Source organism: Cryptotermes secundus, unplaced genomic scaffold, assembly GCF_002891405.2.
Source record: "Cryptotermes secundus unplaced genomic scaffold, Csec_1.0 scaffold271, whole genome shotgun sequence".
Lineage (NCBI taxonomy): Eukaryota > Metazoa > Arthropoda > Insecta > Blattodea > Kalotermitidae > Cryptotermes > Cryptotermes secundus.
In genome coordinates this window covers 428593-441833 of record NW_019731219.1, presented here as the reverse complement: position 1 = coordinate 441833, position 13241 = coordinate 428593, and the positions used below count along the sequence as shown (strand labels likewise).

Sequence of the window (13241 nt, the reverse complement as noted above, 5' to 3'; positions counted from 1 at the left end):
TACACCCAAAACAAACACCATATTGGCGTATTCCTCAGTGGAAAATGTGTATGGCATCTTAACCTCACAAAGTCACCACACGTCCTGTTTACTACTGGATCGCTCTGCCTACCTACGCGCAACATTCCAACCAGTCTGCCTTATCTGCTGACACAGCTGACTGGAACGCATGGTCGCCCGGGTGGGAAGCATAGCGCTGCATTCACAGTGATGCATTTCGAAAATCTATTGTCACTCTGTAACTATTGAAAATTGACAAGTTTATAAGGAAATTTTGCAGGAAATAACCCCAGGAATATGTACCATAAGCCATGGTAAAACTTCGTGAATCACCCTGTATACTATTTCCAACATATGATTGGAGCCAGAATTGCTATATGGGAGGTCTTGTTAAACACACAAGACTCATCTTTGGGAAGGTTGCCTACTCAAGTGTGATGTACCCTACGAGCTGTTCTAGACAGACAGTAGTAACTTTATTGTGTCAGTGTTGTGAAATGTCATTAATCTAAAATAAATAGACCAGGAATTGTAGTTTTCAGTTTAACAAATTTTAAATTCATATTTTGGTTTGACTTTCTTATTTTTATGAGAGAACTGAGTCTTATGGTTTTGTTCCTATTTGTGTGTGTGCATGCACACCCCCAGTAACATTTGGGACTTACTCTTCTGAGACATTTTGATGAAATCTTGGTATATGGCACTTTACTATCAAATACTGTGACCTTAATACATTTTAAGATTCAAATTATACATTTTAATTCCTGAAAATCAACATTATCAACAAAGTAGTCATACAGACTTCATAGGTGTGTGCTATATCACAATTGGACAGTAGTAAGATATATTTACTTTTCTGTTTTGTGATAGTAGCTGGTAAACCATTATAACTATGCTTTCTGAATTGGAGGTGACAGATTAAAATATACCTGCACATTTTATCTGAATCACTTATTTGTGCTGAAAATTATGAATATGAAAAAGATGCAAAAATTTTAAGATTTTAATGACAGTTTTCAGGACATTATATTGTCACGTGATAGTGACTAGACACAGAGTTTGGATTTACTATTGAATTTACTGAATGCTTATTACTTGTAACTACAAATAGTTATAATAGTCTCACTTATCTACACAATTTACAAGTATCTACCACTGTAAATAGCTTCTGTTTCTTCATTACACATTGCTTTATAGCAGCTGGTAACAATGGGAATTCCCTTTAGTGGTTCTGTTCTCAACAGCTCCTGTCCTTGCTAACCACTGGTGACAGTACTTGTTCTGTCTGGCCTGATAATTTCCTGCTGGTCATCACCAGCACAGTCATCCTTTGTTTTGGCCTCTGCAGAACTCATGACATATTTTTCTGTTATGACTGACTGAGTTGTGAAACTGGATGGTGATCCTGGTCTGGTTTGTTTTAGTAATTTTCTCCTGGTCTTTGCCAGCACAGTCATTCTTGGTTTGAGGTCCTGTAGAACTGATTGCCATATTTTATGTCATGGGACCCATGGGGCCTGAAACCATGGACATGGTTTGGTTGGGTTGGGTAAATTGCTGATGGTTCTTGTCAGCACAATCTGTCATGGTTTTGGGTCCCATTAGGACCATGACCTGTTTTTCTATAATCATGGTATAGCATTGGTTGGTCCTCTCTCTGTAACTTCAGAATGGACCATGTAGAAAACATTGCCTCCAACAGTTCCCCTGTTGTTTTCATTGCTGTGGAGATGTGTTTACTGGGCCATTGCTTAACAGTGGATGTCCCTATAGCGCACCATTTGTTCCACTGTTCTGCCTGTCAGGTGTCATGTCATAATATTCTCTACTAGTGGAAATTTTTCACTCAATATCATTTAGTTCACTCTCCATATGGACAGAAGAATTTGCAAGAAATCAGTATTTTGTGCAACGATTAAGATGTGTATGATGCCTATTGAATTAATTTTGACAGAATTTTAAGTATATTATTTTAGAGTATTGACATAGCTTAGAAATTAATGTGGCTTGGATTAAAGAGGACATTTTAAGCAAGAAGTATATTTACAAACTATATTTATATTTTGTAAGTTTTGAGGTTTTCACGGCGATGACTATGAAGAAAGTCGTCTTCTGGGTTTAGGCACCGTGTATTCTTCGTTTTGGCCAACGTTTCGGAGGATCGTATTGCCTCCATCTTCAGAGCAGTTGAATGGCTTGGAATGCAGAGAGCAGTAGCTGTAGTATATTTGATTATGAATATAGTTTGTAAATATACTTCTTTCATAAACTGTCCCCTCTGTTCCAAGCCACATAATTTCTAAGCTATGTCAGACTCTAAAATAGTACACCTAAAACTGCATAACGAGGAGCTTCATAAGTTATACTCTTTACCAATTATAATTAGAATTATCAAGTCAAGGAGGATGAGATGGAAAGTGCATGCAGCATGGATGGGGGCAAAGAATGCATATAGGATAGTGATGGGAAAGCCAGAAGGAAAGAGACCACTAGGAAGACCATGGCATAGGTGGGTGTATAATATTAATGGATCTTGAGAGACAGGATGGGATGGTATGCACTGGATTGATCTGGCTCAGGATAGGGGCCAGTGGAGGAGTCATGTAAACACAGTAATGAACCTTTGGTTCCATAAAATGATGGGAAGTTCCTGAGTAGCTGCACAACTGGTGGCTTCTCAAGAAGGGCTCATTTCCATGAAGTTAGTTATATTCATATTTCATCACTGATCTTAGATTTTTGCAGAATGTCCCATTAAATAACTGTAGCCTTCTTGCTTGATTGCAGAAGCTGAAAGCAGATGTGCAGTTGGAAGGGAGGAATCTGAATTTGCTGAGAGAGGAATGGAGAGATGCTGTAGCAAGACACTTACCACTCTGATAATGATTCTTTCAGATAGTGTTGCCAACGTACTATCAATTGTCAGCCCAAGGAATTTCAAGGTATTCTTATTATTAATTTGGTTATCACCATGTTTAATATTTAAGTTTATTAGTGCATTTGGTTTTGTTAAAAACTGGACACAACTCATTTTAGTTAAATTCAAAATTAGCGAGTTTATAGAGAAGCATTTATTGATTGATTCAAGAGTTTCTTTTAAGGCGATGTCTAGTTCTTTAAGATTTGACTTGCAGCACAGTATGCTGGTGTCATCAGTGAATAAAATTGGTTTTGATTCTTTATTTATTATATTTGGCAAATCCTTGTGAGTTGTTTCTGCTGGAAGCTGGTAGTTGAGGCATGGGGATAGTTTGGGAACCCAGAGTAAGGGAAACATCCACTGTTGGAAGCCGCTACAAAGCAACAGCTGCAAAGACACTGCGGACACGTGTGTGGGGGGGGCGCACATAATCACGTCTTTAATCAGAGTTCAATAAATCCAGTTACCAATCCAAATCCTATTTATAGTTATTCCTTTGAATATAAGATGTGTCTCAATTTTTCAATGGGGAAAAACATATGTGTCTTATATTATTTAAAGTAATATGCAATATAGTGTGACGTATTGCCCTATGGAGGACATCCCCTCCCCCGCCAGCGGTGACGTAACAACATCGAGCGCTCCGCCCCCTCCCCCTCGGTGATGTGGCAGTGCTTCCCACTGTTGCTAGGCAATCGGTAAACACGACTAGGCAACAAGGAAGTGAGGCGTTTTCCCAGTGTCCAGCTGAAGGTTTATAAGAGAACTACACTGCCTAAGGAGTCAGTTAAAATGTAGCAGCCGCCAAAGACAGTTGGAATATAGTGGCAGTCACGGAAAGAAGACCCGAATGCATGGTTGGAAGATTTGATGTGATAATTTGTGATACTGCTGAGGGCAGTAATTAGATTGTAAATTATGTGATTGTGAGCGCGAGTGTTCAATAAATTCGCTATATCAAATAAGGCGTGAAGTTACTTGTCACATGACAATATATACACACACACACCACATGTATAACAACAGCAACAATAAATAATAAAAGAAGTAATTTTTTTCTTAAGCACCTTAACATTATATGACTCAAGACTTTAAAGAAGTTTGATTCAATCTTCAAGTGATTCTGTAACTACAGAATCAAAAATGACTGATGTATGTTTCTGCAATTCTTGGCCACAACAAAATTATATTTCTTAAACAGAAATACGAGTACACGGTTATCATTCACAACTGTAGGAACACATTTTCACTGTCCTGCACATCTTCACACGTGCACCCTTGGTGGCATGACAAATATCAAGGTGATACTCCACCTTTTGTGAAGGGTTCTGTAGTATCTTTGGTGTGACTGATTCACAAGCAGCAAATATTTTATGACAGGATAGCCTAATCTTTCCTCTGCAGTTGTTACAAATATCCTTTACGAGATATCCCCAGAAAATAAAATCAACAGAAGTCGATCTGATAACCAAACAAGCTATGCAGTGGGACATCCTCTTTCAACCATTTGTCTGGAAATAGCTCATTTAGGAAGACAATCACTATGTTGGTGTAATGTTGAGTTCACTTTGTTGGATCAAATAACTTTGTGGCACCTGAGACATTGAATAATCTGCCATCATGTGTAGGCATACAGTTGCTCTTACTGTCACTTCCACAAAGACAAATGGTTGATTTACAAAATTCAAAGTCAGGACACAGTGTTTCCTTTGGGACTTTTACATACAGGTTCCCCAACAAGGGATGGCTTTTTCACTCCCCTAAATTTGATAACTGTATCTACGTTATCAAATGTGTGAGAGAGAGCATGGTTCAAACTATATTGTCCAGTGTGGACTTATTTGCTTAGGCTTTCAATTACTTGTAGCTTTTGTATGATTTGAATCTTGTACAATCTATGTTTACTATTAACCAAAGTTTCATGAAACACCTCTTAGCACGATAATTCTCATCTTGTGAGACAAAAGAGAAATGCTAATCTTACTTCTAGTTTTTCATGTATTATCATGAGTGATCCAGTGGAAATACTTCATTTTGTCAGTAACAATGGAAAAGACAAGAAAAGAGTACTTTATTATAATTTATATTTTTGGTTTGAACTTCCAGCAGTATTAGTTGTAAGCAAAAATATTCCATAGTCAAAAAAACTGGAAATTACTGATCACACTATTCCAGTTCCCTCAATTCGCTCCTGTGTTACTGCATCAGAACTTATGCTACTCTGCCCCAGGATGTAGCTCTGGTTTCTAATATAAAGCTGCCTCATTTGGTCCTCATCCCTATTTGCATCAATCACTAGTACGGGTGCACGAGTTTTACTTCGGAGTAGCCAGTGCTCATGAGATTCATGCAGTTCCTGAAGATAGCCAAGAGACATGGAGCTCTCTTCTGGACGTTTGCGCCTCTGGATTCTTTCATAACATAATTCTGGACTACAGCGAAGATACACTGTTACAAAAAAAATACAATTTAGATTTCCTCAACACCAAGTATTTTGTTAACCATTTCCCACATAACATGGTTCACTTCTCCCATACAACAGAGACCAAGAATTTTTGAAAAGCATATAAAAAATGGTACCTATATTCAAAACAAGTCCATCACTGTATCACATAATCAGGAACCATGTCAAGGAATTATCTGGTGGAGATTTGACTGAAATTATTTTTGAATGGATCTCAGATAAATAGCTAATCAGGATGTGAACTCAGTTAAACCAGCTCAAAGTATGGCCAGGTTCTGTGAAGTATTTAACTTTTGTATTCTGTTAGCAGATGGTTATATTTTTTATTACATTTATGGTCTGGATTATAAAGACGAGATACCTCTAACTCAATTTATTTTCTTATGCATTAGGGAAATGGCTGAAAACAAGCCAGTGCGCATAGGGAATTTGTTCTCTGGGGGGAAAGGACATCTGTATAAAGTTGACCACTCAGTACTATCCTGTCTTGAAGTTACAAATGTCTTCATGATGTGGGGCTCACCTTTACAAAATTCTGAACTTTGAAATGAGTCTGTGAGCTTGTCACATCACTTACCAATCAGATCAAGATGGATATCAGTATTCTGTTGTATCCATTCATACCACTTGCACAGGACAACATACTCTGCATCTAAAAGATGACCACTGTTGTGAGCCATCTCCACAAAACAAAACCTGTGTAACAAGTTAAGAATAAACAGAAAAATACAAAAATGTCAGTATGGAAGGAAGTCAATATTAAAATGTGTCAATATATGTTCTAAAGAACTAAATTTCATTCACAAACCATTACTGCTTTGGGAGTATTGTCACATATAAGGAGTTTGTGTGACTAATAATAACGGGGTCTGGAATAGATGACTGGATTTATTGCTGCCCCCCATTACAATCAGTTGCAACAGCTCATAATCAATGACCGTCTAAGACTCACTCCATTCCTTACTGGACTACAAGTTCATTCTCTTCTACTGTGACTAACTTGGTTCTGATTTATGAATCGGCCACTTCAGCTTCCATTGTTTGCTGATTAATGCTCCACAGCTAAACAATGAACCAATCTCCTATAACTGAATGCTGAATCAAGTTGAGTCTTGTGTTACAACCAACGGTCAGTTGGCCAGTCTGTTTTCAAATAAAGCATCCATCTGGGGCTTACAACCATATTTTTATTAATGTCAGACAGTTTCAGGCTTCTTGATGTGGCACGCTCTTTCTGACAAGAGGACGGGTCTGTCATTTACAATTGCTGCTGGCCCTCATTAGTGCAGCCATTCTCGGGTCCGAGTCCTGTGGGACTCACAACCATATTTTACGGTCTCAGATCTCCTTTCCATCACCTCCTATAACTTGCAGGTCTACAGTGGAGGTATTTAACCCCGCCTCCATATAGAATTACTTGCATGCTCTCTCTTCCCCCCCCCCAAACTGAGGGCTCTGGAGCAGGAGTTCTCTTTGCTCAGAAGTGTCATCGGGTTGCTTCGGAAAAGGGATGCAGCCGCTTGAGAGTACAAGGATGAGAATAGAGCATGACTTTAGTGAACTGTGAAGATTAGTTAAGTACAGATTAGGATAGAGGAGTAAAAAGTGACTGAAGACAACACTTCATAGTGATTTGAAGTGAGAGCTTCTGTGTTGAGATCTATTGCTAGAATAAAACTACTGGAAACTGAGAATCCTAGTGCGTGATGCAACAGTGAACTGTAATTTGTGTAAATCAGCAACAGTGCTGCATTAATTGTAATTAAGAGAGGTTGTAATTGACATGCCAATAAATCCAATCATCTGAATTAGAACCCATTATTTTTGCCATGCATACCACCTGTACATGTGACAATGTGAATATAATGATTAAGACATCAAATTTTGTGTGCATTTTTTATTTGTGAAACAATTTTTTGCATTGCTGATAACAGAGCAGTATTTAATTAAACAGGAAGAGTCAAAAGTAGCAGGTCATGGCCCTTTTTGAAAAAGGTCCTGTCCTTCATTTGTCTGGGAAGAATGAGGAAAACCACACTCAGCATACCCATCAATTGGCCAAGTTTTTCAAACTTCCATAATATATTTTATGCATGGTCAGTCATCTACAACCCACTGATATAAACTGACTGCTTGCAGCTGAGCCCTTCTTGAAAAGCCACCAGCTGTGCAGCTACTCAAGAATTTACCAACATTTTATGGAACTGAAAGGTTCATTACTGTGTTCATAAGAACCCTCCACTCGTCCTTGTTGTGAGCCAGATCAGTCCAGTCCATACCACCCCATCCTATCTCTCTAAGATCCATTTTAATATTATCCACCCACCTAAATCTTGGTATTCCTAGTGGTCTCTTTCCCACTAATATCCTATATGCATTCCTCTTCTAATAAATCTTGTAAGTTTATGAATATATGCACTTTTCAAAGACCTGTTATTTTGAAGGGAGCGTTCAAACATGAGGACTTGTCTGTTTGAATGCTGCATTTGTGTCTTCATTCGGCTCAGCTGGACATAATTCTGGAACATGAAGTTGTACCTGTTGAGGTCCTTGTATAGCAGTGCCAGCAGACTGTGACCTCGCACATTGCACCACTCAGACACTGGTTCCTGTAAGATCATGATGAAGAATAATAATACACTTTGGATAATACTTATAAGACATGTAAAACAGAATACCACTTCTTGATATATATATACGTGTATAATATTTCTGCTGTAATGTACTATGCATGTTAACCAGTAGATGCTGCCTTTATCTCATTTTTCTACAATCATTTACTGAATACTTCAATACACGGCCTTTTTAATTCATCTACTGTCATGAAGATGGGGAAAATGAAATGTTTTAATTAAAAAGAACAAGGAGAAGAATAAATAAATACATATGGAACTGTAAAAAGTAAATTAATGAACAGATGCTCTTCAGGATGATACTGTGAAAAGGTGTATATATTCTTTTGAATTGAATTGAAATTATTTACATTCTATAAATCCTAAGTAGGTTAGTACCTTTGGATACAGAAGAAGTCAAAAGGTTACATACATAAGTACAGGCAATTTTAGCTTAAAAATTAATATAACTTAATTTTACATCATTCTCTATTTACATTGAAGTATTCATCTAAAGAGTAGAAGGAATGAGCATGTAGATAATTCTTTAACTCTGATTTAAACTTTTTAGTATCATTGCCCAAGTTTTTAATACTCTGTGGCAGATTGTTGAACACTTTTATGCCAGTAAAGTAGACTCCTTTGATTTTATGTATCTCGTAGTTGCCATATTCTATCATCATTCATATGAAATAATATTAAATTCTTCAATGAACAACATATATTTATGAAATCACATCAAATTTCAGTATCTTTCTAATGTAATGTATTTCAATTATCTACATCGATTACTATTTATTTTCTTCTAATTATTCATCACCATCATAATCTTGCTTCTTTATTGTAATTATTTACATACAAAATCAAGAGAAAGAAAAACAAACATCAGTCAACTCCATTATAGTTTGTGCTTGAATATGTACAAATCTATTGCTGCAAAACTAATCACACTATATCTTTCAAATTATGGTTGTAGATCTCAGTAAGATCCACATATTGTAACTGTAAAATGAGTCAGTTTTGAGAAAGGAGATCAAATGAAATTTTAGCATAATGTAAAGCAGACGTTCTATTAGGACTGCTATAAACCAAAACTCAGCTGACAACTGACACACCCTTGCTGGGGGGGGGAGATACCCAGGGGTTTGTGTGGGTCAAAGTTGGTAATACAGAAATCAAAGCCAACTTACCAAATTTGTAACATAAAAGTTTATTAAATAAAGTACACAAGATAAAAAAGAAGTAGGGTGACTGAAAATAATAACAATATGAACAGAGAATGGCAGCTTGCTCACCCTATCACAATTCTGAAACCAAACAACAAAATGGAATTTTAGAGGCCTGGAATATTTAGATGAATATTTTAATTAGGGATAGTTTCTTGTTTAGTTATGACACATTACTCGATCTATTGTCATGTATATGTTCCAATTTTGTATTATATTTTATATACACATGATAGGTTATGTAGTTGCAGTGATGTGTAAGGTTTCATATGCTTGATTTATTGTTGTGGATTTATATGCATTGTTCTGTTGACTACATGCTGATTTAGCAAGCTTGTGGTGTGACAGGTTCTGTATCCAATGGCTTCAGCCTTGTAAAGATGTGCTGGAATGTGTAATAAATACAATACAATGATGTGTGTCTGACTGCTAGTAGGATGTTAGTGTCAGGACAACAGGAGCAAGGGGTGAGGTAAAGGAAAGAGGGAAGGGGAAATATGGGGAGGAAGGTAATGTATACCAAGACGGAGAAGTACAGAGCAGGAAATACAATATTACACTAGAGATTATGCTAAATTCTTAACCTGTAAATAGTTTTTGCTAATTATAAATTAGACTTAAGAGTACGGCCCAGGTGTGCCTTGGCTATCTACTTGAGGATCTCTGGAATAATAATTTATGGTAAGTAAAAAAAAATAAAGCTATCCCTGTAACAAGCCATGAAGGCCCATAGGGTTGTGAGACATTGAGGGTCCCACACTATCTAGACAATCAGCTCAAAGATGGCGGTAAGGCTGTCGGCCTTATGGGCCGACAGTGCTTTACTCCCCAGGAAAATTATTTAATTAATTCCTGGTACTCATTTCTGTTAGAGGCTGAGTAAACCCCAGGGCCTAGTGCGGCTGGAATCGAATGACCCCATCAGGACTTGAACCCGCGACCTTCCGGCTTGTAGCATAGCCCCTCAACCACTACGCTACCGCGTGCCTCAATAATTTAAGGTACATTTCTGAAACTTGATGTAGCAACTTACCATGTGTGCATCTACATCAGGATAGCTTGAGAAGTGTGTGATCAGTGTGGACTTTCCAGCACCAATATTACCTTCTACAGATACACGGAAAGGCTTGACCACAGCTTGCTGAGCAGATTCAATATGTGACTCCACGAAAACTGGAAACATCCTGCACCAACTGCTGAAGAGAAAGAGATACAACCTAAATACACCATAGTTTTGGCAAACCTTACAGCTATCACATATCATTTTTACATTAAACACAACTTACATCTTAAAAACAGAAAACAGATCCTAAAATCATATGGTATAAATTTCAAACTCTGTTCAACATGTTTAATACACAGCGTTGTGCAATCTTTACAAATCCTTAATTTATGATACTGTGTTGTTTCGAGCAACACCTCCAACCCGAGACTCCAAAATGTACTACTATTCTCACCACTGGCAACTTACAGTGGCGAACATACTGTTTGTGTGAAGTACACTGTGGGGCTATGAATCATCTGGTCTTGTTACAAGTCTTACAGGTTTAAGTTATAATTCTAGAACCCTACTTCCAGCATTCTGGAAGAAATGTTATTGGTGGATGTGTCCGCAACAAACCATAATCATAAACTTCAGGACCAAAGTTTAGCCACCTACAACCCCTCCCCCACCCAAGCGATCACACGCCAACGAACCACCACATTAAAAATGTATCACTGCACGGTAACTTAATATTATTTAACACCACCAAATTCATACCAATGTGTTTGAAATATTCCTTTAACTTTAAACAACCTTGATAACGTATGCATCAGTAGCATCTATAATAGATGGTAGCTGTCACGTATCCTTTCGTAGTAATAACCGTAATAATGTATCAAACTTCTAACGCTTCTAACCCTTCTAACCAAATATTCAAAAGATGTCTCAACCGGTCGCAACAGTTGAAACTTCCAGAGAGTACAAAAGTTGACGCTATTGAATGAAAAATATCGAATTCTTCAAATACAATCTTAATCATCGCGGACTTAGGGGATTCCTGTCTATGATTAGTAAACCGTGCTGATGTGGTCACGGATCAGTGTTGTCGTAGTTGAAATGTTTTGGGAACCTCGAAACTCGATTCGATTGTTGGAAGCTATCGTATATCTAGTATCATTACTGAAAGAGCCATTGTCCTGTTTTTTTTAGGTAGATTCTAACGGGTTCTGACGATGGTGTATAAACTCAGAATTACTTGGCTTTGAACTTTGTCCATCGTCCGGTTTTCAAGAAATCAGAAAACACAACGTTTCGGAAACTGGATTTGTTTCCATCTTCAGGTGATTGGGGGAGACACCTGCTCTGATGAGTCCCCTAGAACGTTCCAAACTCAACCACTGGTCCAGCGACGAAGGTTAGCTCCTCGTTGTAAATGCCATCTTGTCGATCATGTCCTTCGACTTCCTATCGTTTATGTTTTATTAGATACTTCTTTACTGCTCGTGAAGAAGGAAACTATGAAAGTAACTTTTTATGGTGATGAAGCGTGATTCTAATTACCTGGGCCCGTAAACATTCAAATCAAATGACCATATTTTGGTAGACAGGAGATGACATTCAAATATACTTTATGTCCGATTGCTCAGGGCAGCAAATTGTGATACTGACCATTATCTGGTGGTGGCAAAAGTTAGCGAGAGACAGCCAGTGAGTAAACAAACAACACGCAGAATTCATATGGAGAGGTTTCTCAAGAAATTAAACGAGGTAGAGTGTTAAGAGCAGTATGGTGTTGCTCTCTCAAATAGGCTTTGGAAGACTTAGATGATGCGGTGCATAGTAATAGAACTTGGGGAACTGTAAGAGAGAATATAGAAATTTCAGCCAGTGAAAACCTCAAATCTTATACAGTGAGAGTCTAAGTTATTATGAATTGAAGAAGCATAAAACATGGTACGAAGAAAAATGCTCAGAATTATTAGGTCAAAAAAAAAAAAAAAAGACTGATTTCAGTGATACAGGATCGCAGCGAAATAAATGGTAATTATATGAATTATATAAGACGTGAAACCAAGAGGCATTTCAGAAATAAAAAGAAGGAACATCTGAAAGGTAAAATTAATGACTTTGCAATGAACAGTAAGAACATGAACATAAGAGACCTGTGTAGAGGAATAAATGGATGTAAGTTGGGTTACCAACCTATAGACGTAACTTGTTCAAGGGTGAGAATGGTAATTTGCTTGGTGATCGTCAAAACACTTTGAACAGGCGGAAGAAATATCTCTCTCAGTTATTGAATGGGTATAGGATCAGTGGTGCTTGGCATGTATAAAAACGTCTGAGCCGTTAGTACCTGAACCTAGTCCTTTAGAGGTTGAAAATGCTACTGTAAAGTTTATAAGATGTAAATCTCCAGGAAGTGATAAAAATCCGGCAGAGCTGGCTCAAATTGGAGATGAAACGTTACTGCCCATAAACTCATGTATTCTATTTGGAATAAGGATGAAATGCCTATCAGTGTAAGAAGTCTATTAGTGTACCGATTTACATAAATGGTGATAAAACTGACTGTAGTAATTATTGTTGGATAACACTACTATCAACTTTATATTTATTTCTCTTATTTGTTTATTTATTTCGTCTCTATAGATCATTGTTACATGATATAGGACAAGCTAGTTACTGTACGTTGGTTGATTACAATAAGAGAATAAAGTTACAGTACTTACAATTGATCGCAATAGATTACGGTAGATACAAACTTTTATGTAATATTCTTCTCTCAAGGTTAAGTCCATGTATAGATTAAATTACTAGGACTCGTCAGTGTGTCGACAAAGTGCTTTGGAATAAAATTAGAACGTTTCTGTATGTTCTTCATTTTCCAAAGTATTGTGTGTTCGTTCCCATGTTATTTTAGGCTTCTTCTTCAGTGTTGAAAACTGAATATTATAAAAGTACTCTGATATCTGATTTTTATCTTGGCAACTGTTGTTTGGATTTGCAAAAGAACACTGTCGCCATTCTGTAC

The 13241-nt window shown here is 37.3% G+C and overlaps 2 protein-coding genes across 13 annotated transcripts in view; one reads left to right on the top strand and one right to left on the bottom strand.

Annotated features, from left to right (window-relative positions):
• Positions 1–3900, top strand: part of LOC111866425 — a 34684-nt gene extending 30784 nt beyond the window's left edge. For 3 of the 6 annotated variants that reach the window (XM_023855367.2, XM_023855368.2, XM_023855369.2), the window contains exon 9: positions 2788–3896. In XM_023855367.2, the coding sequence (XP_023711135.1) occupies positions 2788–2880 (93 nt within the window). In that variant the 3' untranslated portion in view covers positions 2881–3896. Of the gene's footprint in view, positions 1–2787 lie in introns of all 6 variants that reach the window. The other 3 variants (XM_023855364.2, XM_023855366.2, XM_023855365.2) reach the window with 2 other exon arrangements.
• A 186-nt stretch (positions 3901–4086) lies between these two features.
• On the bottom strand, positions 4087–11275 carry LOC111866426 (thymidine kinase 2, mitochondrial). 7 transcript variants are annotated; one of them, XM_023855376.2, is made up of 5 exons: positions 10985–11275; positions 10256–10418; positions 7923–7993; positions 5962–6080; positions 4087–5368 (listed from the first exon to the last, which is right to left on the bottom strand). In XM_023855376.2, the coding sequence occupies exons 1-5, from the start codon at positions 11044–11046 to the stop codon at positions 5082–5084; spliced, it is 702 nt and encodes a 233-aa protein (XP_023711144.1). In that variant the 5' UTR covers positions 11047–11275; the 3' UTR covers positions 4087–5081. The 7 variants fall into 7 exon arrangements, with proteins under 7 accessions (XP_023711144.1, XP_023711139.1, XP_023711140.1 ...); XM_023855371.2 differs by having other exon boundaries at positions 7815–7993; positions 10256–10415; XM_023855372.2 differs by having other exon boundaries at positions 7815–7993; positions 11021–11275.
• Positions 11276–13241: the final 1966 nt, after the last annotated feature.